Source organism: Phoca vitulina, unplaced genomic scaffold (assembly GCF_004348235.1).
Source record: "Phoca vitulina isolate PV1807 unplaced genomic scaffold, GSC_HSeal_1.0 scaffold96, whole genome shotgun sequence".
NCBI lineage: Eukaryota > Metazoa > Chordata > Mammalia > Carnivora > Phocidae > Phoca > Phoca vitulina.
Window position 1 is genome coordinate 830,873 of NW_022589799.1, and position 26,498 is coordinate 857,370.

The following is a 26,498-nucleotide window of genomic DNA, read 5'->3' on the forward strand; positions in this document are numbered from 1 at the left end:
TCTCTGTGCCTTTGCTTGGTGTAGCCCTCCCATTCTCTCCTTAGTGAACTTTTTATCCTTTAGAAATCACTCCATCAGTCCTCATCTTTTTGAAGTTTTCCCTGAATGTCACTCCTGTGTCTTTTTGTACTTCTGTTACGGTATTTTTCACACCTGAGGCTGCTAGCACTTGAGGGCAGGGCCCAAGTCGTCTCTGTCTTAACCAGTTCCTGGCACAGAACCAGGCATATAGCAGATTTTAAAAAGTTCACTGCGTTTAAGTGAATCCCACACTTCAAAGTTAAAATCAGGTAGGAGAGCCCACAGCCAAGGGAGTCATTCTAGTTCCTAAAAGTCTTCAGTTATCTCTGGGGTGCCTGGGTGGCTCAGTCATTAGGCCTCTGCCTTCGGCTCAGGTCATGATCCCAAGTTCCTGGGATCGAGCCCCGCATTGGGCTCCCTGCTCAGCGGGAAGTCTGCTTCTCCCTCTCCCACTTCCCCTGTTTGTGTTCCCTCTCTCGCTCTGTCTCTCTCTGTCAAATAAATAAATAAAATCTTTCAACGAAAGTCTTCAATTATCTCTATCACCATGGTCCATAAAAAGATGCTGGAACTGATCCATCCTAGAGTTGCCTATTTAAATAAGACCTATGGATGAGCCAAATCCTACACATTCTGTTCTACCTCTCAACTGGCATGTATTGCTCAGTGCATATTTATCTGTGACTACTTGTGTTTATTTCCAGAATTCATGTACTTTAAAAGCCACATGATTGAGACTGGATTCTAAGGAAATAATCCAAAATAGAGAAAAGGCTATATTCATAATTTTCCAATGAACATTTTTATTTAGAGCAGCAAAAGATTAGAAACGCTTTAAATGCCTAACTTAGGGGCACCTGGGTGGCTCAGTCGTTAAGCGTCTACCTTCGGCTCAGGTCATGATCCCAGGGTCCTGGGATCAAGCCCCATATCGGGCTCCCCACTCCGCGGGAAGCCTGCTTCTCCCTCTCCCACTCCCCCTGCTTGTGTTCCCTCTCTCACTGTGTCTCTCTCTGTCAAATAAATAAATAAAATCTTTTAAAAAAAATGTTTAAAAAAAAAATAAATGCCTAACTTAACTGGTTAGGTAAATTATAGTAAATGAGTCTAAAGGACTATTTTTCTGCTGTTGAAAATGGTGATAATTGAGATTAAGGACATGAAAAAGTGGGCACTAAATAATTTTAAGTGGTGAGGCAGGAAGAAAAAATACATTTCTTACTGAAATTACAAGTGTATTAAGAAAGATTACATTTAGGGGCACCTGGGTGACTCAGTTGATTAAGCAACCAACTCTTGATTTCAGGTCAAGATTTCAGGGTCATGCTCTGTGTCAGGCTCCATGCTCAGCTCAGCGGACAGTCTGCTTGAGAGTCTCTCTCCCTCTTCCTTCCCATCTGCTCCTCCCCTGCCAGCACACCTGCTCTCTCTCCTAAATAAATGAGAGAAAGATCACATTTAAGATAAGTTGGTAGAAAGACATCAACATTTATCATTGTTTGCTTTTATTTTTGAGAGAGAGTGCGTTCCGATGAGCATGAGTGGGGGGAAGGGCAGAGGGAGCCTGCTTCGGCTGGATGGGATCATGACCTGAGCCAAAGACAGACACTTAGCCAACTGAGCCACCCAGGCACCCATAAATTGTTTTTTCCTTTCTTTCCCAAATTTTCTGAACTGGGTTCTAAAGAGATAGAGAATCCAAAACCATAGGAAAAAAACAAAGGTACAAATCCTGGGTTAGGGAGTGGAGTAGTCTCGACCCTGCTCACATTTCCCCTCATGAAGTTGATACTTCCTTCTGTTCAGTCAAGGAGTTGTTAATTCTGTGGAGTTTTTGAGACAGGCTGCCTATATTCTCAACCATCAGGCCAGAATCAGAGCCGGCCAGATCAGAGCCAGCCGAGGTGTCAGCATGTCAGTGGAAGGCTGGTTGGCTGGTTCTTCCATCACAGCACAGCCTTGCTGTTTTGGTATCAGGGTGTGGTCCGTGATGAGGGAGCAGAAGGATGGCTGAAGACGGAGCATAAGCTGACACCCTGCAACCTCCCCCCAGCCCCCACTCCTGGTGGGACATGGACATGTGTGACATTCTTCCAGGAATCTCCCAACTATCTTAATGTTAATGCTTTGGTAGAAGGGAAAAACAACCTTGACAATGGCAAGGCCTCCGGTATCTTGTAGGTCCTCTTTAGCACGTGAAAGTTCTCTTGAAACCTCCCTTTTTCCTTACCTCCCCCAACCCAGTAGTATATAATCAGCCACCCCTCACAACCCCAGTGCAGCAGCTCTTTCTGCTTACGGCTCCTGTCCCTGTGCTTTAATATAAAATCACCTTTTTGCACCATAGACTTCTCAAGAATTCTTTCTTGGCCATCGGCTTCGAACCCTAGTAACGTCTCAGTCCAAGTGTTGTAGATACATTGAATCTGAATTAACAAGGGTGACTGGAAGTGGAATGCCATAGAGTTGATAGCTTCTGTGATCTTAAATATTCCAAGATTTCTGCTGAAGCCAAAAAAAAAAAAAAGATCCCTCCCCCCCCAAAAATTTTTTCCTTTCCAGTGCCTATGGCCATTTGCTTTGTCCTCCTTCGTAAGTCACCCTTTGTCCCCCTCCAGGGTCTCTGCACCATTCCACTTGCTGCCTGGGCATGAGTGGTAGCATTGCTCAGTGCTGCAGAGAAATAGCATGGGTGGAAGTCATGGTTACTATGACACCAAGCACCTGTCCCCCCCGCCTCCAACTTCCTCCTCCTCTTTATATTCTCTTTCTTGATAATTGGCTCTATCACTCACCGTGTTGCATAATTCAGAAACCTGGGGTTGGTGTTTGTATTTTTACTCTTCCCTTACTCCTTATCTGCTTCATGCAGTCATAATTTTCACTTGGGTTACCTCTAAAAGCCTCGACACAGGGTCCTCACATCCAGTCTTGGTCCCTCCCACTATCTTTCTTATGATGGTCAGATCAGATCTTGTCATTTCCCTATTGAAATCCCTCTGGGAACAACTGCAGATACAGACCAGTTCAGGCCAACTAGCTTAGTATGGAAGTTCTCCCAGCCAAGCCCTTGTCTGCATCTCTGTAGCCATCTGCTCTTCCCCTTGCACTAAAACAAAGCCAGGCTTCTTTTAGGCCTTAGTTTCATCATCTGTAAAATGGGGATAATAATTAGTACCTACTTCATAAGTATTTCGTTAAGTGTGGTTGTTATGAGGCCCCACAAAACTGTCATGCCTCCTTGCTTTTGCATATGCCTACAATACCCTTTCTAGCTGGCTAATTTCTGCTTGTTCAATTGATGTGGGAAACAAAGAAGAAAAATTAGTAAATTTCCTTACTGCCTACAGCCCATTGACAAGTCCTTGAAACAGGCAAAGTGACATATTCCTCTAGGAACTCAGCTGCCTCCATGTTAATACTTTGCTGAGGGCAAAAGGCAATCTTAGCCTGCCCCCCCGGATCCTGTAAGTCTACTTTAACATCTAAAAATTCATTGGAAACTTCCTTTATCTCTACCCCCACCAGATACATGTTGGCAATCATCCCCCAAGCGTATGACCCACTGATATACATCTGAAGGGTCTCGTGACTCAGGTTTTATTAGACAGTAATAAATGACCTTTTCCCAGCAATAGCTAGCCCCCTCAAGATCCTGGAAACCTTGATTCCAAAATTCCTTAGAGACTTACCTATCCCTACCCCCTTCCCAACTTGAAGGTATATAATCACCACCCCTCACAACTCCATTGAAGCTCTTTCTGCCCATGGTCCTGTTCCCGTGCTCTAATAAAACCACTTTTTGCACTGGAGACGGCTCAAGAATTCTTTCTTGGCCATTGGCTTCGAACCCTAACATCTTCCCTACATCAAAATCAAGATTCAGGTCAAAGAACTCCTCCCTGAACCCCACCCCACCCCCCATCTGAATTAAACACCTCTCCCCTGTGCTCTGGCTCCTGCATACCCCACTGGTAACACTTTTTACATGGAGGAAAATGTGTGTCCTTCATCTGTTTATCTCCAGTTCCTGGCTCACCTGTGCTTGATTAAGGTGTTTTGTTTGGTTTTGTTTTAAAAGAAAGGAATCCACAGACCTGAGCTTAATGCTTCTCTGCTAGTAGCTAGTGGGGTGACACTGAGCAATCACTTACCCTCTCTCTCAATCTCTCCTCCTCTCAAGGAGGTTGGATCAGCTGATTCTTAAAATGTGCTTCCACTCTGAAATGACCAACTTCTGGAAGAGGCAGCAAGATAGTCTCAGAAAATAGGAGAATATGTTACAAGATAGGGTTCACTCTCCATTCTTCTTTTTCTCCTCTCTTTCTTTTAGAGGTCGTTTTCTTCAGAGGTCATTTATGTGGACCGTTCTCTCCCCAACCCCAGCTGGAGCAAGGACATGAGACTCCTTTTTGACCAGTTCATGAAGAAAACTGAAGATGGCTCTTGGAAACGTTTGCCTTCACATAAATCTGTATCTCCTCAAAGGACTGAAAAGATCAAAACCTTTTTTCCTGGTAGGAACAACCACTCTCTCATAAAGAATATTTAAATGTCAAATATAAAACAAAATATTGAGGCATTGGTTACTATGTGGAAATGTTGGGGCCTGAAGCCAATGGCCAGGAAAGAATTCTCGAGATGTCTTTGCAAAAAGGTGGTTTTATTAAAGCACGGGGACAGGACCCTTGGGCAGAGGTGGTTTTATTAAAGCACCGGGACAGGACCTTTGGGCCGAAAGAGCTGCACTGATTATACACCTTGGGGTTGGGGGAGGAGAAGACCAAGGGAAGTTTCCAAAAGTCTTTCATAAGCTACAGAAGACTCACTGGATCCTGGAAGCCTGGCTATTGTCAAGCTAAAGTTGTTTTTCCCTCTAGCAAAACATTAACATTAAGACCCTTGGGAGTTTCCTGGAGGAATGTCCTGCTCTGTCTGCCTCAAGTATTTGTCACTTGGCTGCAGGATATGAGGAAATTATTTTTAACTACATTTCCTTCTGCCTTTATTCCCCACATCAGTTACCGCTTGAAGAGGGAAGGATGTAAGTAATGCAGGGGTTTCTTTACTCTCTATTGTTTTTGTTTGTTTTTTAAGTAGGCTCCACGCCCAACACGTCTGCTGTTCCTCAAAATAATCTTGATGCCAAAGAGCCGTATTTTGGGTTGACGAATTCTGCTGTCGTTCATTCCCGTCTTTGAAGCTTCCCCAAGAAGTTTCATGTCTTTGAATGAGTCTGTTAGTCCTGGGAATACATTAGTTGTGTACAACAGTTGTGTCTCATTTTAGGAGGTGGTATTTATTGCAGGGGGGCTCTACATGGCATGAGCAGTCACCTATTTAATAAGAGGCGTTTTTTTATGGAAACAAAAGAAAAAGGTTAATAGTTGGAACAAACCGTAAACTCTGTTTTTGAGTCCAGAGGACAGTCAAGATTTCTAGATGTTGGGCTCAGAGCATCTCAGATGGAGTGAGGGCCCTGCCAAAAAACAAAATTCATCTGAGGAAATTTGAAGATCTAATTGGCTTTATTGAATGATTCATGAACCGGGCAGCATCCCATCTGGCAAGTAGAAAGGGGCTCCCAAGAGTTGTACAAAATGGAAGGTTTTTGTAAGAAGGAGGGTAGGGCAAGGAGTTAATGGCAAAAGAAAAGAAAGGATTCCAGGCAAGGTCACTATCACTTGGGGGAAAGGGCAGGGGGTCTTATCATGCAGATGACCTCATTTGCCTTTGGGGATAGAGAGGACCTAGGTAACAGATTACCTCATTGATGATGACCAGAAAATTCCAGCCTGACTCAGTTAAAACATTTCTGGGGGAGGCTGACACTGCAGTTAGGTTAGATATTAAACCCCAGTTTGCGGGTGCCTGGGTGGCTCAGATGGTTAAGCGGCTGCTTTCCAGTCAGGGCTCCCTGCTCAGTGGGGAGCCTGCTTCTCCCTCTCCCTGCTGCTCCCCCTGCTTGTGCTCTCTCGCTCTCTGTCAAATAAATATAAATAAACCCCAGTTTGGTGACTTGGCCTAAGTGACACTGATGTGGGAAACAAAAGCAAAAGGAGAAATTAAGGCCAAGATTGTGACTTGTTTTACAAACAAATTAGTCTTAATTTGGCTCTTTCTGGAAATGAGAGTGATTACAGAGAGAAAAATATGTTTCAATAACCCATCTTTGCAGATGTTAAATTCTAGTTCTCATTGTCTTTGAATGTTTGTTTGCCTAAGCTAGACAACTTGAGGTAAACTTCAGAGAAATTGCACAATAGCTCATGTATAGACAGTCTTTGGTTCTGTCAGAGGTTCCTGGTGTCAGAGCAACCTGAGGCGCCCCTTGAATGAAATTGCTATGATCACCGCCCTGCCATTAAAGTCCCGGTAGGAGGGATGCTCGCATCCCCCAGCTTGCCCATCGAATTCTAGACTGTAAAATGGGTGCCGGCATGTGGACCGAGATACCATACCTTGCCTTGCCCTGAAGAACCCCCCATTTTTAACCCATGGAAAACATTAGGAAAGTTTTTACAAGGGGAAATTGCCGCTATAGTTTGTTGTAAGTGGAGGACATTGACAGAAGACAGTAGAGATAGAAATCCGTCATGGTCTAAGCGACATTCCAACACATGTAGTCTTTACAGCCAACTTCTCTAGGAAATTGTCCCGGTTGGGCTTTAATTCAGTTGGGTACTGGTTTCAGCCGGTTCCAAGTGGAAGTCTCGTGGCCAGAGATCACTAGACCAGAGATGTGGAGAACATCACATTAAACCAGTGAGGAGGAAACCTCACATGGGAGTCTTAAAATTGGCAGCTCTGCTAGCAACTTAGGTGGCTGTCCCGTGCTCAAAAAAGACAACTTTGTGTAAGGACAGGAATAAAGAGAGAACATCAAGAAACTAAGTTTCTGGGTCTTACTACCATTCTGGCCAGGGTACTAACTTCCAGCCAAAAGCCAGGCTTTCTCCTCCCCGTAGAGTAGCCCCAAGCTAGAGGATTGCAGCCTGAGCAGTTGACCTGAAAGTGTTCCAATAAGACCATACTCCATGGGGGTGCCTGGGTAGCTTAGATCGTTAAGTGTCTGCCTTCGGCTTAGGTCATGATCTCCAGGCTTGGGATCAAGCCCTGCATCCGGCTCCCTGCTTGGCGGGGAGCCTGCTTCTCCCTCTCCCTCTACTGTTCCCCCTGCTCGTGCTCTCTCTCTCTCTCTCTCTGTCTCAAATGAATAAACAAAAATTCTTGAAAAAATAAATATTATTTAAAAAAAAAAAAGGACTATATTCCATGAAAATCCCCTGAAATGAGAGTAAAGGAAGAGAAGAGAAAGTACTCACCAAGTTTACAGGGAAGCTCAGAGTGCAGATGAAAAGACTGAGCCACACATTCAGGCACCAAGTGATGTGGCAATGTTGGAGTTGGGAGCTACCAGCCCAAAAAGAATTAACGTCTTTGGTGCAAAAAGATGTTTTTATTAAAGGACAGGGGCAGGCAGAAAGAGCTGCACTGGGGTCATGAGGAGTGGCCCATTATATACTTTCAAGTTGGGAGGGGGTTAGGGATAGCATAAGTCTCTAAGGAATTTTGGAAGCATCGTTTCCAGGACCTTGAGGGGGCTAGCTATTGTTGGGAAAAGGTCATTTATTATTGTCTAATAAAACCTGAGTCATGAGACCCTTCAGATGTAGATTAGTGGGCCATATGCTTAGAGGATAATTACTAACATGTATTTTGGGGTGGGGAGTAGAGATAAAGGAAGTTTCCAAAGGAATTTTTATGTGTTAGAGTAGACTCACAGGATCCTGGGGGTCAGGCTAAGATTGCCTTTTGCCCTCGGCAAAGTACTAACATAAAGGCAGCTGAGTTCCTAGAGGAGTATGTCACTCTGCCCGTTTCAAGGACTTGTAGGCAGTAGGAAATTTAATTTCTTCTTTTGCCTTTGTTTCCCACATCAGGAGCTACTTCACAAAGTAATGGTCTCTTCTCCTGGGTGAGGAAGAGTTATGCCCCTTTGCTTCTAGTAAAGTGTTTTATAGGGTTTTTTTAAATTAGCTAATAGAGAGGAGCTTACTCTTTAACTTTGGGTGTATCACTTATATTGCGCGGTTGGTTTTTCCGTTGTCCTACCTAGGGTTGTGGAATAACCTACAGGGAGCATGTTAGAAGGTGGAGGATAGACAGTAAAGTATCCCCAAGCTAAGAAGGCACTTTGAGACCAGAAAACAAAGCAGGCCACTCCATACAGTTTACATAGAGTTTTATTCAGGGTAACTTATTGACAGAGGGATTCAGGTGGAGGACAGTCCACAGTAGCTGCATAGTTAATTCTCCACGAAACCCAGACCTCAGTCCACAGATTGTATAGAGTGAGGGGAACACACAGAAGATCACTGTAGTGAGATCAGAAGGCTTGCACTCCCCTCAGAGGGCTTGCATGCACCTTATTTGACAGCTGGCCTTTAATTAGATCTTGTGGCACCACCTGTGCATCAGGAAAAGCTATGTTACCTCTAACAGATTCATGGGAGGCTAAAATAAGCCCCCCCCATCCGGGCCGGCATTTCTAAGGTATATGTATTCATCTCCAAGGGGCCCAGAACATGTAGCCCCAAGAGAGGTTACTGAGCAAATGTGAACAAGAAGGAGGGCCAAAGATGGGGTCAGTATTGTCAGCACAACGCTCCTACAGAACAGTTTTAAGAATGTCCAGCTGATGTGGCTTTTATAGCCAGAGGGAGTGGGGTCTTGTGATTCTTTTTATGACCTGTTGACTTTAAGAGTCAACCTAAAAACCAAAATGGCTTTACGTTGGTCAACTTCCCTCCTGAGCCTCCATTCCCTCCTTCCTCAGTTATGTAAAGGTCAAGTTGATGATTAGCTTGGGGTCAATCACAGGTGGGGGTCTTGCTAGTCTAGGCAGTCCTTATTGCTTGAGGGGGGTAGTTTTGGTTCCCTAGGCAAGATACTTTGCCTGGAGGGCTTTTTGCCTGAGTTACGAGCTGCAAAGAAGAACTTAATCAATTAGAAAGCTCGAGATCAAAACGGAGGTAGTTGAAAGCCATACTTGAGCAGTCTCATTCATTTTCCTGGTTTGCAGTTTGACTATCTCTGGTGATGTCATCAGGTGTGAACCTTCTGAATAGCCCAACTGCAACAGGTAAGAACGTTGTCCACACATGAACTCTTACGAAATTTCTGTCAAGTTGTCCAGTTTCAGTTTGCAGGGCTTCAGGAAAAGCAGTTTTGTTCTTAGTGATTCCAAGTCAGAAGGGTGGGAGAAAATTGGAAATGTTTGGAGAGTCATAGTCAGATATTTGAGGAAACTAGAAGAATTTAGGATCCAGGTCAGTTTGCAGATAGATAACAACTTCAAAGACAGCAAACAGCACTGGTATCTGATGTCCACAAAGGTGCTATTGAAACGTACTTTTTCTCTCTGCAGTCATCCATTTGTATCGGAGATAATCACGATAAGACTAATTTGTTTGCAGAATGAATCTAGTCTCATTAAACATAGCCTTATTATTTACATAAGTACCACAAGAATAGTGACTGGCCACATGGGTTTTTTTGGGTTTGCTTTTCTTTTCTTTTCTTTCTTTTAAGATTTTATTTATTTATTTGAGTGAGAAAGAGTGTGAGTGAGCACAAGCAGGGGGAGCAGCAGAGGGAGAAGGAGACGCAGACTCCCCACTGAGCAGGGGGCTAGATCCCAGGACCCTGGTGAGCTGAAGGCAGATGCTTCACCAACTGAGCCACCCAGGCGTTCCTGGGTTTGCTTTTCATAAGGAATCTCAGATTGGACTTATATTTTTTTATTATTATTATTATATTTGCCAGAGAGCACACAAGCAGGGGGAGTGGCAGACAGAGGGAGAAGCAGGCTCCCTGCTGAGGAGGGAGCCCGATGCGGGACTCGATCCGAGGTCTGGGATCATGATCTGAGCCAAAGGCAGCTGCTTAACCAACTGAGCCATCCAAGTGTCCCTCAGATTAGACTTTTAAAAGCCACTCAAGGCCAGAAACCAAGCCAAGGACTCACTGTCCTTGCCTGCAATACCTTTGAATTTGAGTGGATTCCTCTCTTCTCAGGGCCCCCAAAATATTCTGAACTTCTCATGCTGCCAGGAAGTGACCGTCTCTACCCGCTGTAATGCCAGGAACCCAGTAAGCAAGATGCCAGGCAGTTTTCTGAAGGGGCTTTATTGGCTCCATAAAGTCAGCCTTAGTTCCATGAGCCTGTTTGGTCTTGTCTGTGTCTGTTACAAAGAACAGATTATCTGCAAATAAATATATTACTGTGAAAATAAGAATACTTAATAAGCATTTCCAAATTCTGATGAGATGAGGTAAGGAGAAAGATAAATGTTTCAGTTTTGCTTATCTTCATCAATTCGTTTAGTCCCTTGTAATTGATTCTTATTTTGCTTGATCTTGGCAGTTTTGTGAATTGAGTTTTCCAGTAGAGTTACGGAAATTCTTACCCAATTCAGTAGTATGATTACTTAAAGTTATCAGAAACCTGTGCATATAAGAGTCCTTTTCTTTTTTTTCTTTTTTAAAAGATTTTTATTTATTTATTTAATTGACACAGAGAGAGAGCATAAGCAGGGTGAACAGCAGGCAGAGGGAGAAGCAGGCTCCTGGCTGAGCAGGGAGTCCGATGTGGGGCTCGATCCCAGGACCCTGGGATCATGACCTGAACTGAAGGCAGACGCTTAACCGACTGAGCCACCCAGGGGCCCCAAGAGTCCTTTTCTTGAATCTCAGAAGACAAAGCACTTTTTTTGCAAAATCATCAGAGTAAAACTCTAAATGACAAAAAGACTTAAAGAATGGCCTTGGTTAAAGATCTGATGAGAGTTCATTCTAATGCAAATGATAAGGAACTGTGGTTATTTCTGTGGCACAGATTTTAAGATAACTAGAATCATGACTGATAACATTATACCAGGACACAGCAGATTTCTAGGAATTTTACACGATTTAAATAGTTAAGTATCTCTCCTTTAGAAGATGTACCAGGGAACATGCTGGGAAATCCCACAGTTAGTCTGAGTTCAAAAAAAAAACACCTGACTTAGACTTTGGTTAGGGGAAGTTTGTCAAATATCAAATGTTTTAGAACACCTTATTAAATAGGTCACTGTGAAACAAAAACTTCTGTGAATAGAGAAGACTCAGTTTCTTAAGTAATCAAAGACCTGCAAAAGACAACACGAAGCATAGGAAATGGTGTTGGTAAGATACAAAATCTTTGCTTTCTAGGCAGGTTGCTTAAAAGGTAAAAAACAAAAACAAACAAACACAAAAAAACCTTCCACAATCTCTTATCAAGAGCAGACCAATAGTCTTAAGAAGACTGTGTCCTTGGGGCGCCTAGGTGGCTCAGTCGTTAAGTGTCTGGGCTCAGGTCATGATCCCAGGGTCCTGGGATCAGGTCCTGAGCCAAAGGCAGACATTTAACGACTGAGCCACCCAGGCACCCCAAAATGTGGTTGAATTTTAACTTTGTACAAGCATTCTATTAAAACTTACTTTAAAAACTCTTATAATACGGGGACCTGGCTGGCTCAGTTGGTGGAGCATACGACTCTTGATTTTGGCGGTGTGAGTTAGAGCCCCATGTTGTGTGTAGAGATTGCTTAACAATTAAATCTTTAAGGGGAGCCTGGGTGGCTCGGTCGTTAAGCGTCTGCCTTAGGCTCAGGTCGTGATCCCAGGGTCCTGGGATTGAGCCCCGCATTGGGCTTCCTGCTTCATGGGAAGCCTGCTTCTCCCTCTCCCACTGCCCCTCCTTGTGTTCCTTCTCTCGCTGCGTCTCTCTCTGTCAAATAAATAAAAGCTTTAAAACAACAACAACAAAAAACAATTAAATCTTAAAAAAAAAAAAACCCTCATAATAATTTCATACAGTTCTAGCCACCTTGACCACACAAGGTAAGATTCTCTCTCCCTCTCTCCTCCTCAATTTTATCTACTTAGTTTGTCCTTTATTCTCCTCTTTTCATTCTGAAACAACTAGTTATTCTACTTGAGGACAAATTTACTTTTTTCTCCTTAACAAAAATACATCTCCATACCTCATACCTTTTCTTACTAAAAATACATCCTACTTGCTTTGCATAGTTGTTTCCCTTATTACTTGTAGTATGTTGAATGACATATATTAGAATTCTTAACCCATAGAACCTTAGTTTCTAGTGAAAATGAAGAAGTAAGCAATTATGAACTGTGTCATGCCAGTATTGTGGAGATTGGCAAATTTGTGAATACATTTTTATAATTTCTAGAAGCATACACTTCCTCACAGTACAGTTTTTCAGTGTGGCACAAGACATGTTTACTAACAGACCCCAATATGTTTAGCTCCTCTGTAATAAGAGGCTACAAGCAGGTAAACTTAGGCTTAATATTTAACAATTAATGTTTCAATATTTTATCTTATTTGGAAATGATCTAGATATTTAATGAATATCCATAACTTAGCAAAACTCCTAAGAATATTAAGTTACCAAAGAGATTTAAGAAACTATTTTTAGGTAGACATAAAATCTAATTGTTCATTTATAAACATTTAGCTTACATCTGTTTAATTCATTTATTCTTAGCAATGTTTACATTATTCATGAGAATTTCATCATCTTAAGTTATTTTTCTTGCTAACAAATTTTGTAACAGATAACATGAGCTCATTTGACTAGTAAACCAGGTGGAAAAAGTTGTATGTCTGCATTTAGTGCTGACAACTCTGAAAGTGTGTCTGTTTTTCTGGGTTAGTGCTTGTTGTTTTAGTAAACCTACAATATTTCTATTTACCAAAGATTACCCAAGTCATGTGAATTTGAAAAACATTTGGGTTAGTCTCTTTATCTGAGTTTGTCCTCAAACTTAATTTATATAAGCACTTTTTTTTTTAAAGCCAATAAAGTAGAGCTCTTTTTACAGAGTAATTTTGGCAATGCCACCCAGAGGTAGAAAAATATCACACATCTAGAACATACATATATAGACATACATAAACATACAGACAAATGCAAACAGAAATCTTATACTCAGTAGTTTATAAAAGAACAATTGAATCCAAATTGTGTTTCAGGCAGATGGAATAAGTTAGGGTTAACCCACTAAGCTAAAGCTTTTTACGAATATTTGTGTAGAAGACTTAAGAATTTTTCATTTGCCCCATTTCCAAATAGCTCCTTTTTCCTTTGCAGCCTCAGAGAGTTGCTTGGGGTCTCTGGGTCCCTAGAGAGCCCCCAGTAGAGGAAAGCGGCCTGCAGCTCAAGTGGCTGTAGGGAGCTGAGGGGCTGAAGTGGGAAGGGAAAATATGGCTGGGGTGGAGAAGGTTTGGACGAGGTCGGAGTTTGAAGCAGGGGACATAGCAAGGATTCAGGGAATTGAATGGAAGATGGAAGGTGACAAAAGGAAGAACAGAAGCAGTAGGAAGAAGAGGTCCCAGAGGAGCTAATCTAGGGAGATCTTAAGTTTCCCAAAGAAGCCAGTTAAGTTCCAAATTATACTTAGTTAAATCATGCAAACAAGAAAGAGGTGGACAGAGCTGGTGGAGCATATAGTCAGCAGGGGTTCAAGAAGGGGGTTTCAGTCAATTGAGAAGTTGAGAAGTTCCCATGGGAGGAGCCAGGATCAAATAGAAGAGAGGCCTTTTAAAAAAAAATAACTCCTGGGATACCTGGGATGGCTCAGTTGGTTAAGTGTCCCACTTCAGCTCAGGTCGTGATCTCAGGCTCGTGAGATGCGACGGAGCCGTGCATCGGGCTCCCCACTGAGTGTGGAGCCTGCTTAAGATTCTCCCTCTCCCTCTGCCCCTCCTCCTCTCGCTCTCTCTCTCTCTCAAAACAAAACGAAACAAAAACCTATCAGCCTCCAATGTGGCCAAGTTTTGACCATCGAACTTTTTTAAAAATTCCTTTCAAATATTTTCTCAGGTTTCAGCTGAAACACACAGTAAATTTTCCTGACATTATTCCTTTTTAAAATATTTTTTCCTGTGTCTTTTAAATCAAAGGCATACCTATCAAGTGACTAAAAGCTAAAACCAATAAGCCTTTTATGGCTTAATGACGGACACAAAAAGTGTCCCCAAAGGAGGGGACAAAAGATGCAACCCTCCCAAAATCCAGAACCACTCCCAAAGGTAACCAAAAGAAAGAAAGACCTGTACAACCCCTGAGAGCTGGCAAAAGTTGGCAGGACACTAGCCACAAATGGGGTACAGTTCACATTTCTGTCTGGCCACATTTTGGGGCCCCCAACCTGACAGCTGGGCCACCCGCACAGGTAAGAACCGACAACCTATATGCCCCAGCAGGCAGAAATGCAGCCCAAGTTCTCAGAACACAAAACAAGACAAACAGAAAAGTAGTAACTGTCCACAGGAGGGAAAGGATAGTTAGCCAGTGGGTACCTGAAAGCAAATCCAGGATCCACAGTTTAAAGAATTACATGTGTTTTTCTCCTGCTAAGCTGAATTTGGAAAGGGTGGGACAACATAAAATTTTACCTTCCTCTCTTGTCCAGGCACTAGAGGAAGACATGGCAGAGCAGGGTAAGAATTCTTACCCTTGGCTGGCTTCTGCCTGTTTTCCCAGGATCCCATCTGTAGGCTCTGGAACAAGTGGTGGTGTCTCAGCAGGTACTTTCTGGGTCGCCAGAAACTATAGGGGAGGAAAATAATTCCAAGTTCTTGGTGGAGACCCTGTAATAAAAGGCAGATTAATAAGAAAATAAACAAGTTTATTAACGTGTATACCTCATGTATCCATAGGAGATAACCAGGGGAAAGGAGTAACTGATGCTGCCCATTGCTTTCTTCACCTCCCTTCTTGGATCTGGTAGGAGTACGAACCACAGTCAGGCCAGCTGTTGTGATTTAAAGGGGGCACATCTGAAAAACTTGGAAAACTTCTGTTTCCAAGTCTGCATAGGCTTAGCGCTTTTGCACTAACTAAACAGTTAAGCTCCTTTGTCAGTGTTTCTCCTGATCTGAATCACTTGGACCCTTTGGTGTAGAGCCTGAGGATCTATTTTTAACAAGCTTTCAGACTGTGTGGATGCAGTTAGTCCTGGAATTAAGGAACCACTGATTTCTGTGATGATGTTAACAACCAACTAGAAGTTGAAAGTTCGTTAAACTGGTTTTATTGTCGCATTGCAAAAGCCAGTCTTACTGAACTCAATAATACCCACCTTTATCTGCCATTTTAGGTAATGCTCTCTTGCCCAGTTAGACTCTTAGACTTCTGCATTTGAAACAGAAACAAAAACTTGTAATACCTGCCTTTATGAGAATGTAAGAAGTATGTCAGTCTTTCGGATAAACAGAAAAGTAATGGTCTCTCTTCCTTTAAGGAATGTCCATTTTTTCAGGGGCCAATCGGTGTCTTTCATAAGATCCCCAAAGGAATCCATGACCTAAAAATGTCAAGAACCAATAGCTTAAAGAGTTAAAAATGTGGATAGTTATTGATATAAATATATTAATTAGCTAAATCAAACCAGGATAAAATAGATACATAGAATCTGAGAGTTAGGACCTAGAAGATTATTTAGTCTGGGATATAAGGATGGACCATCAGAATCACTTAGGGAAGGGTTCTTAGTCATCATTACTGCTTCCTTCTTTTCTCTTTTGAGATTATTAGCTTTCTTCCTTACACAAATATTTATTGAGCACCTACTGTGTGTCAGACGTTATGCTAGGCACTGGGGTATAGCAATGAAGAAAACAACTGGGATGCCCACCATTGTGGAGCTCACAACCCAGCAATCTTATTAAGCCACTACTGTTGGAGAGGACAGTGGGCTCCCTTGTTTTGGAATGGAAGGAAGGTTGGGACCCACTACTGTAGTCTAACTTTTTCTCTGTCTTCTCTTGCTTTCTATATTAACCCTTAAGACCATTCATCCAGACTTCACTTGAACCCCTCCAGTCATAGGGTGCTTGGGACAAAGGGGCTTTTTCCATTTTGGACAGCTCTACTTATTAGTGATTTCTTCCTTAAACTGTACTGAGCTACAGTCACTCTTGTGCCTTTCACCCATTTGTTGAGTTCTACCACCTGGGAACACACAGAATAAGCATCCTTTCATGTGTAGGAGTTAGATGCATGCATCTCACTCCTGTGCCTGACAGTTCTTGTTGCCAGGCTTCTCTTCTCTGTTTTTTCAGGTATTTCTCCCAGAGGATGTTTCAGTCTCCTTTACAAGCCTGGTTGCTTTTTCCAGGACATATTCCAGTTTCTCAGAATTCTTCTTAGTGTATGCTTCCCAGAACTAAGCTTGAAACCAGTTATATCCTTTCAGTGTAGAATAAGACATTAGCACTAGGTAGGTAGCCATGTCCCACTTGCCACTAACAGCCAGCTAACACCGTGTGTCATTTGTGTGAACTATTGGTCTCCCCTCTTCTGCACCTACGTGGCCAATTTGTTGAACCTTACTGAAGTTTATGTATATACCTAATATATTCTTCATTTTTAGAGTCAGCCTATAAAGACCTTTTTGGCTTCTTTTATAAGTCTTTTTTTTTTTTTTTTTTTAAGATTTTATTTATTTATTTGAGAGAGAGAGACTGAGAGAGAGAGAGAGCACAGAGGGAGAGTGAGAAGGAGAAGCAGACTCCCCAATGAGTGGAGAGCCCGATGTGAGGCTTGATCCCAGGACCCTGAGATCATGACCTGAGCCAAAGGCTCAACCGACTAAACCACCCAGGTGCCCCCCTTTTTGGCTTCTTATTTGCAAATCCAGTATTTATTCCTTCAATAACTATCTGATGAGCGTCTGGGCTGCCCTAGATACTGTGGTCCTAGAATAGGCCTGAGTACACGGATAGGGTCCCTGACCTCATGGAGCTTATACAGATATTTCCTAATTTACTCATTATCTTTCAGTCATCCAAACTCGTCCTTAGGCTACTTTGGGGATTGTGATGGGTTTTTTGTTTGTTTTTCCTAAAGATTTTATTTATTTATTTGTGAGAGAGAGAAAGAGAGCACAAGTAGGGGGTGAGGAGGGGCCAAGGAAGAGGGAGAAGCAGGCTCCCCGCCAAGCAGGGAGCCTGATGTGGGGGGGGCTCGATCCCAGGACCCTGAGATAGTGACGTGAGCTGAAGGCAGACGCTTAACTGACTGAGCCACCCAGGCTGCCCGGGATTATTACCGTTTTTTACAAAATGACCTCAAGTAGGTCCTTAATGTTGCCTGACAAGCATTTTTCATTTTCCCCTGTCTATTCAGGCTCCTGCTCTCCTAGATGGCCATATCCTACCTTCTTCTCAAGCCTTGATTCCAGTTGATCTTGCCTCCTGTTCCCCTAAGAGAAAATAAAAGCAATCAGAAGAGAACTTTCAAACTCCCACTGTCTCATTTATCCACTCCCTGCATCTGTGCCTGGTGTTCTGCTTTTTCCTGTTACCAGTGAACTGCCCGTCCTCTTAGGGGAGCCAAGCCTTGTTTCCGTGCACTGCGTTCCCTCCCCATTAGCCTACTACGTAAAGACCTCCCACTGTGCTGGGTCTTTTCTCATCAGTGCGCAGACATGCCACAACTCTCTCTTTCTCTCTTCCCAGTCGCTCTTGAACCCACTCCAGTCAGAATTTTATTGCTCCATTGAAACTACTCTTGTCAAGGGCACAGTGACCTTCATGATGTTAACCAGTGACCTCTCAGCTTTTGGTACAGCCAGTGCCTCCTTTCCCCTTGAATTTGGCATCCAAGACAGCACGCTCCCCTACTTCACTGGTCCTTTCCTGTCCATGTCTTTTGCTGGTTCCTCATTATCCTCAAACTCTTAATATTAGGGTGCCCCACATCTCAGCCCTCAGGACTCCTTTCTTCTCTATACTCTGTTGCTAATCCCATTCAGTTACGTGGCTTTGGACACCATCCAAAAGCTGACAACTTCCTACTTTAATGTTGAAGTTTAGTGTGTGGGTTCCAATTGGGTTCCACAATTTAAAGCTGTATGATCTTGGGCAAGTTACTTTACCTTTCCTTGCCTCCATTTCTTCATGGTAGCATTTGTTGAAAGAACGGATGAAATAACAATAAAACTACTTTTAACCAAGAAAAACAGTAGAGTTCACAAGTTTCTTTGTAGAACCTCCAATAGAGAAAAATAAGAAGTTCTCTGTTTTACAAGTGAAGGGGAAAAATTAGTAACTTGTATTACTAATTCCATTCCAACTCTTTATCCTGTCACACAGTTGAATGTCTTTAACAGTGTGATCTAGTTTCTCCCCTACCAGCTCTATGGAAGTTTCTTCGTGTAAGCTACTAGTGACCTAAATACCAAATTTGGAGGGCATTTTTTGGCCCTTACAGTACTAGACCTCACTGTTGATCTCATTCTCCTTGGAACTTCTCTCTTGGCTTTCACAAACCTGTGACCAGTCTTCTCTCTCTCCTCCCTACTCCTTAAATATCAGTGTTTTCCAGGGTTCCTTTCCCAAATGGCTTATGGTTCTTGCCTGAAACTTGGCCCTCTCTGAATAGGGGGGGACTTGGAGGTTCTCCTTGTTACCCACACTTGCTTTCAACCCATTACTTCCTGTTCCTCTTAGAAACTCCCGTTCCTTTGAGGTTTCTACCGTCTGACATTTTACCCTTCTCTTCTCTGTGTTGCTGTCCTCTGCCAACCTCTCCCTCACATACTGAGTGTCTCAACACCTTGTTCACCCTCTGAATCCCCACCATTCTCCGCCACTCCTCAGTTCACTTAGCTTCCTGTCAACTGTGAACTCTTCTTCAACCAGCCCCAGCCGCACACTGCCAGAGACATCCTGAGCCTTGTCTGCAACAAGTGAACAACCTCCGCATTCACACATTTAGACACTGTTTCCTGACCACAGTTGTCTTCCTTCCAGCTTGCTTGTTTAGGGCCCATGGAAGCAATTCTTTGACCTCACTTGTCTGAACCTCTCTGGCCTACTCATCCAGGAAAGCCCCGGCCCTGGACAAATCTAGCCACCTATCATCTTTCACACACTGGAGACCGTCACCTCACCCAGGGGATGAGCTGGTGACCGTGATTTTGTAGTGTTTCAGTGGTCCTCTAGCTCATCTTTCTCATCCCCATCAATCCCTCCTTTCAATAGCTGGCAGAGTGATTCAAAATGCAAGTCCAACCATGTCACTCCTCTGCCACCGTCATTGTTACCCATGTTGTAAAAGGCCAGTGCCTCTCAGATTTGAACATGAATATGAGGCACCTGGGAGTCTTGTTAAAACACAGGCTGTGCTTCAGGAGGTCAGGGGTAAAGCCTAAGAATTTGCATTTCTAACAAACTTATTTTACCATCTTTATTTTTCTCATTTTTATGAGATAATCTCAAGGTTTGGTAATCTAGATCAGAAATTTTGAACTCCTAAGTAAAAAATTAGAAGGGTTTATTGCTTATCTTATCCTGAAGTTCCAGTGTCAGAGTTGGACGGATCTCAGAGGTCATTGAGGTTTATCTCCTCACTGTAGGGATAAAGTGTGGAGGATGGAACAAGTTCTAGGCCAAGAACTTAATTTTCTCAACAACCACTAGAGTGCGTATAGTGTGTGCATACACAGTATGTCACTTGTTGAGCGTACAGAGTCTAAAAGACAGGGCACCTGCCCCACAGGATGTTCATGGCCTAAATAAAAGCCATTCTCCCCACTTCTTGCAAATCTTCTCATCTCATATCTTTTTCAAACTTTGTAAATATAAATTCAGTAACAGTAAAAGACACTTAATGTTATGCATGGCAAATCATGATGAGCCAAGAAAGAAATCAGAGTTTGGGAATTAAATCTTAACATAGATGTGTAAGGATAAACACGCCCTACCTTTAGAACAATAGCTTTCAGTTTTGAAGTGACCTGCATTTTGACTCACAACCCACTACACACAACTTGTGCACAGTTGTATAACTGAAAAAGCATATCTAAACAAGTATACTAGTTGTTGCCCAGGATATATGTGAAGCATTCTGTTTTAAAGTCTGACTACAACTCACTAATTTGATTTCACGAACCTTAATGCTTCTAACCCTGAGTTTGGGGCTTTAGAGTCCTAGTCACACAGAGTATTGGACTGAACTGGACCTGGTTTTGATTCAGTATGATAACTTTCTTCTGCTGAGGCTAAACTCACTTCTGCAAAGAAAACCTCCCTACTGTTACACTGTTCATTTTCTTTAAAACCCATTTAAGCCATTCTTATTCCAAGAAGACTTTCTGTCTGTACCTTATTTACTATTTCATTTAGTATGCCCTCAGCATTTATATACTGTATTTCCTGATTGCTATGTGTGAGTAAGTACTTGGTTTTGATTTCATTAATGTTTACTATGTCCCCAGTTAGACTGTTAAGTCCACAACGGCAAAGATCGTATATTCTGTTTCTGTGGGATGCTCCCACTCCCTCTAATTTTGTACCTGGTTAACATTTTAATCAGTCGTCCATTAACCTGTGGTTCTCGCAAGGTACAGATGCTTAGCTCTGTCAGGGCATCTTTCTCATACCTGTTTTCTCATGCCTCCACCTCATTTCCCTACAGATGCAAAGCCTATAAAAGAACACATGTCACAAGCCCAGCTCTTTCCCAGAAGCCTTGAGGAAGGTCTGGGGTTTGAATATGCGATGTTCCATAATCATGTTGAAAACAGGACAGTTTGCATATTTCAAGGAGGTCCTTACCTGCAAGGAGCACCTGGGTAAGAATGATAGCATCCCATTGATCAATAGAAATGTTGGTCTGAAAAATTGCTTGTAGTCATACATATCCATAGTCTACAATAAAGGCATTGAAGTGGCAATGTAGATATACATATTTATTGACATGGAAAGATGTTTATAAATATTAAATCACAAAAGCATGGGACAGGGCAATAGTATAATTTGAGAGAGTATCATTAACATTAACAGTGATTTGTCACTAGATGGTGGGATTATAGGCCTTCCAATTTTTATTTTTCTTTCTGTTTATCTTCATTTCCTACATTTTTAAACAATGATATGTGCAGTTAAATAAAAACATGACATAGATTTCTTAAATTATATTTTAGCTTTCTGCTTGCTTGGGATCTGATTACCATTAAGTTCTGGTGTATTACCAATACTATACTATTGTGCTATGAATAAAATAAAGCTGGGGACGTGGATATTGAGTTCATTGAACATGGGCCAAGTGGGCCTTTCATAAGTAAATTATATGGAGATGTGCTTGTATGATTTCACTCCAGAGGCTCTGTTTTTCAGCCTTCTGAAAACATTTTTCTTTCTCTGTTGTTGTAACTAGATTCCTTCACGGAGGTGCCATTGCAACCATGATTGATTCTACTCTTGGTATGTGTGCACTTACCGCTGAGGGAGTTGTCATGACTGCCAATCTCAACATCAATTTTAGAAGGTAAATCCCTGGGTATTCTCTGCTTCTTAGGTGTCATGGATCAGGCTCCCCAGCAGCAGACCCTGAGACAAAGATTTGTGTGCAAATGATAAAGGAGGTGCTCCCAAGGGAGACTAGCACAGGAGTGGGAGGAGCAAAACAGGAAAAGGGAAGGAGAAGCCAACCAGGCTTGGGCTCCCAAAGTCCTTCAGCCTGATCATCCAAGGAGCTCTGGAGTGAAATGTGTGCCTCTGGATTGTTCCGACCTTAAGCAAGGGAGCTCTCTCTCACACATCAGTCATACAATGAGGGCTATCCTGGGGACCAAAATTCCAGGCCTGTTGGGCTCTCTGTGTTTGAGCAAGGCAGGCTCTGGGCAAAAAAAAACAAAAAACCAAAACAAAGGTGAAAAAAGGATTGAAGGGGATCTGAGTGGAGCACCAATAACCACTACATAACAAAACATAAAAGTTTTTCATTCTTTTCTTAAGATTTTATTTATTTATTTATTTATTCATGAGAGACAGAGGCAGAGGGAGAAGCAGGCTCCCCGCAGAGCAGGGAGCCCGATGTGGGACTCTATCTCAGGACCCCAGGATCATGACCTGAGTAGAAGGCAGCCACTTAAGTGACTGAGCCACCCAGGTGCCCCAAAACATAGAAGTTTTTTATAACTTCACACAGAAATAAAAGGGCAGACAGCAAGATGAGTTTGGTATCCATCAGAAATAAAGCTCCGCAAGGTCTTAGTTCTTCAATCCTACAGCGATACCCTTACAGTTAACAAAACCGTGGACACTGGCACAGAAACAGAGAAAGAGCAATAGTGCAAAACAGAGTTTAAGAACAGTTTAATAGATGAGGTCTCCAAATAAGGTTTTGTGGGTTATTACTTTGCACAGTGGGGGGCATTTAAGTTACAAAACATCTCCATTTTATGCCACAGAGAGTTGTATGGTGTATGTGGCCATCATTAGGAAGCCATGCCTCATAGATTGTGGGTTTATTTACTATAAGTAATCCTTAGCCAGGCATTCTACAGAAGAGGACACTTCCCCCTAGCAAATATTACCAGTTTATTTCCAGGGCCAGCAAAAATTTTTCTGTAAATATTTTGTTTTGCGGGCCATAACATCTCTGATACAACTACTCAACTCTCCCATTGCAGCACAAAAACAGCCATAGACAATACATCAATACGTAAATGGGTATAGCTGTGTTCCAGGAAAACTTCATTTACGAAAACAGGCAACTGGCCATTGGGGCCATAGTTTACCAATTCCTGATCTGTTCACCTGGAGGGCCAGTTGGAAAAAATTAGACATGGTCATTTATCTCCTTTTCCCTGGGAATGTTTCTGTCTGCTCCCTGCCCCCGCCCCCCAACACACACAGAATGAAAGAATTGGAGACCAGCTGCTTTAACTTCTCCCTCCCCAGCTGCCAGTAATCATAACTTCATAATAAAAAACACCTTAAACAAGATAGAAATGTATCACACAAAGGAGTCCAGAGGAAGGTATCCTGGGCTGATATGGCAAGCTCCCTGGTTCCCAGAGATGCAGGCTCCTTCCAGCTCACCTTTTCACAGTACTGAGTAACAGCAAGAGGCATCACATGCCCTGACAGCAGGATTGACGAAGGGTAGAAGAAGAGCTGTCTTCTCTCTTTTTAGGAGACTTCCTGGAAGTTCTGCACAAGACTTTCATTTAACATCATTAGTAGTAAGAGAGATTGAGAAAGTGGTTTCTTATATATACTATGTCATTATCCCCTCAAATGTATTTAAGGTCAACAGCTAACACAACCACAGACATATTAATAAATCCAAACTTACAAATTATGCAATAAAAATTCTTTTCAGTGCTGACATAATCAAATTTTACTAAGTACTTCAGTAAATAAAATAATAAGCCTAATACGGTGTGTTTTTTCCAGATGCGTCAAATACAAAATTATCTCAGTGATCATAAAACTTATTATTTCGGGGTGCCTGGGTGGCTCAGTCGATTAAGCGACCAACTTGTGATTTTGGCTCAGGTCATGATCTCATGGGTCGTGAGATGGAGCCCTGTGTCAGGCTCTGCGCTTAGCGGGCAGTCTGCTTGAAGAATCTCTCCCTCTGCCCCCCTCCACTTATGCACTATCTCTCTAAAATAAATAAATCTTTTTAAAAACTTAGTATTTCACCTACACTTATTAAAAATTTTTCATTCCAGGGTTGATTAATTTCTCTAGGATGCCAATATTTCTATTTTCCTGAGGTTAGTATACTTGTTCTCATAGCCTCATTAGGTGTCCAGTACTTGTGTCAGACCCTAAAGGAACAGTCTCAGCTCAGCCGAATTTGTAAGTTCTGGGCAGTCATCCTGGAGATTCTTAATGGAATAGGATTTTTCCTTTGAGGGTGATTGGAACACATGCCTTAGTTCATAAAGCCAAGCCCCTGTTGGAGTCAAGATTTCCTTACCATGTTAGAGGGACTTTCCAAACCTACGCCCTTTTTTCTAACCTAGCACTTCCCCTTTTTTAGTATCCGAGTCCATTGTGTCTAAGTTGTATATTTTCTGCTTTGGTTTACCACTTACCTACAATTAAATGCATCTCCTATAATTGGTGGAGATTCCATCTCCCAGGAGACAAGGACATGAGACTAGTTTTCTTTCAGAGATACTCAGTTGGGCAAGACATTTGCCTTTCTAGCTGATTCTTTTCTGTAACCAGGCCTTTCTGTTAAGGGTACGATTCCTGCATTTTCTGGAATTGTTTGGCTTCCTGACAGTTCTCTGCCTGTTGGTGTGGGGGAGAGGGTTAGTGAGGGTTCTTATGGAGACTGTGCTGGACTTTAATAAATCCGCAAATGGCATTTGTCCGTGGGTGTAAATCCACCAAATGTGCATAGGTGTTCCTTTCACCTTTCAGCCCACCTGTACCTCACACACTTTGAGGGTACATAAGCGGTAACAGCCCCAGTGCTGAGGGTTGTCCAGGTCTTTGCCTAGCCCGTTCATGTAGGCTATCAAAGCTCTTTTGACTAACAAATGGGAGATTTCTTGCTGAATGTAGGTATCCGTTATAGACCTGACCTTAGAGCTCAGAAAACTACCAGATTGTTTATGCCATGATTGTATAAACATAATTCTTCCAGTGCAACCTCCCCAAAGCTGACCTATACACATCCCTCACTCTGTGTCTACCATGTCCTTTCATAGAGTAAAATACTGTGAGGCAGACTTATACTTGTCTGCACTGTTCACTATATGTAACTGCTTAAAAAATTCAACTTACCTGATCATAGCCATCCTTATTTTTGAATTATAGCTATAGTTTTATAATTGTTGAGTTAGTTTTTTCCTTTTTTGAGAATCATTAGGGACTCTTGGCTTTCCATAATGTGGTTAACCATAATTATCACCCTCTTTTCTGTATTTAAATTGCATTTGGCCTGTTAGGAGTCTCTTTAGACTGGTTCCTGTCCTTTCAATTCTATCCAGATGGATTTTTAAGTACTTTTGTCTCCAGAGAGACAGTATAACATACTGGTTAAGAGGACAGACTTTGGAGCAGGTTCAAATGCCTGTTTTGCCGCTTACCAGCTGTATGACCTTAGACAAGTTTCTTAACCTCCCTGTGCTTTAATTTCCTCATCTTTAAAAAGAGGATAATAATATCCACCATATAGGGTCATTATGAGCTATAAATGAATGAATGCATGTAAAGTACCTAGAACAGTATCTGGCCACATAACAAGTACTCAGTAGTGTTGACTGCTTATTATTATTGTTAATGTTGTTATTATCATTACTTTTATTTTAGCGACAATGAAGTATATCTGTGCCAAGACATAGAGTAGCTACACTATAAAGATTGCTGATTTCTTTTTAGTGGAGAATAGTGCAAAAGACTAGGAAAATACTAGATGTGTTCTCATGGTGGGTAGGATAACCTTGCTGCTGGGCCATTTCTGTGTCACAGCTGGAAAGTTTTTAATGTTTAATAAGGTTATGAGTTCACAGCAGTATTTTAATTTTCTTTTTTTTAGATTTTATTTATTTATTTGTCAGAGCGCACAAGCAGGGGGAGCGGCAGGCAGAGTGAGAAGCAGGCTCCCCGCTGAGCAGGGAGCCCGATGCGGGGCTTGATCCCAGGACCCTGGGATCATGACCTGAGCCGAAGGCAAACGCTTAACAACTGAGCCACCCAGGCATCCCCACAGTGGTATTTTTAGATTTAATGGGCTTTGTGCCTTATATTTTATATTAACATTTTTTTGAGTAGTGTGGAATATATTCATATTGTTGTGAAACTAATCTTCAGAACTTTTTTATCTTGCAAAACTGAAACTCTGTACCTATTAAACCTTAACTCCCTATTTTCCCGTCCTTACAACCCCTAGCAACCACCATTCTACTTTCTGTTTCTATGAATTTGACTTACCTCATGTAAGTGGAATCATACATTTTCTCTTTTTGTGACTGGCTTATTTTACTTAGCAAAATGTCCTCAAGTTGGGGCGCCTGGGTGGCTCAGTCGTTAAGCGGCTGCCTTTGGCTCAGGTCATGATCCCAGAATCCTGGGATCGAGCCCCGCATCGGGCTCCCTGCTCCACGGGAAGCCTGCTTCTCCCTCTCCCACTCCCCCTGCTTGTGTTCCAGCTCTCGCTGTCTCTGTCTCTGTCTCTGTCAAATAAATAAATAAAATCTTTAAAAAAAAAAAAATGTCCTCAAGTTTTGCCCATGGTGTAGCAGGTGACCGGATTTTTTCATTTTCTTTTTTTTCCCCTCAAAGATTGATATATTTATTTTAGAGAGGGAGAGCAAGTGGGGGAGGGACAGAGAGAGAGGGAGAGGAAGAGAATCTCAAGCACACTCCCCCCTGAGTGCCGAGCCCAGTGCGAGGGGCACTGAGGGAGCACAGAACCCATCCTGCTCCACATTATGGTTCTGCCAAATAACATTTCACCTTTGAAAAGGCACCTTTTTCATCATGGCACTCTATCTCCAGGATTCCCAAAGGCGACTGTAGCGACTGGTCACATGTAGCTATTTAAATTTAAATATAAATGCATTAAATAAATTTAAAGATTCAGTTTCTCATTCACAGCGGC

At 42.4% G+C, this 26,498-nt stretch overlaps 1 protein-coding gene across 4 annotated transcripts in view; it reads left to right on the forward strand.

The window, feature by feature from the left end:
- Nucleotides 1-26,498, forward strand: part of THEM4 (thioesterase superfamily member 4) — a 50,520-nt gene that overhangs the window by 3,260 nt on the left and 20,762 nt on the right. For all 4 annotated transcript variants that reach the window (XM_032396991.1, XM_032396993.1, XM_032396994.1 and 1 more), the window contains exons 2-4: nt 4,355-4,538; nt 20,562-20,718; nt 21,303-21,413. In XM_032396991.1, the coding sequence (XP_032252882.1) occupies nt 4,355-4,538; nt 20,562-20,718; nt 21,303-21,413 (452 nt within the window). The remainder of the gene's footprint in view (nt 1-4,354; nt 4,539-20,561; nt 20,719-21,302; nt 21,414-26,498) is intronic.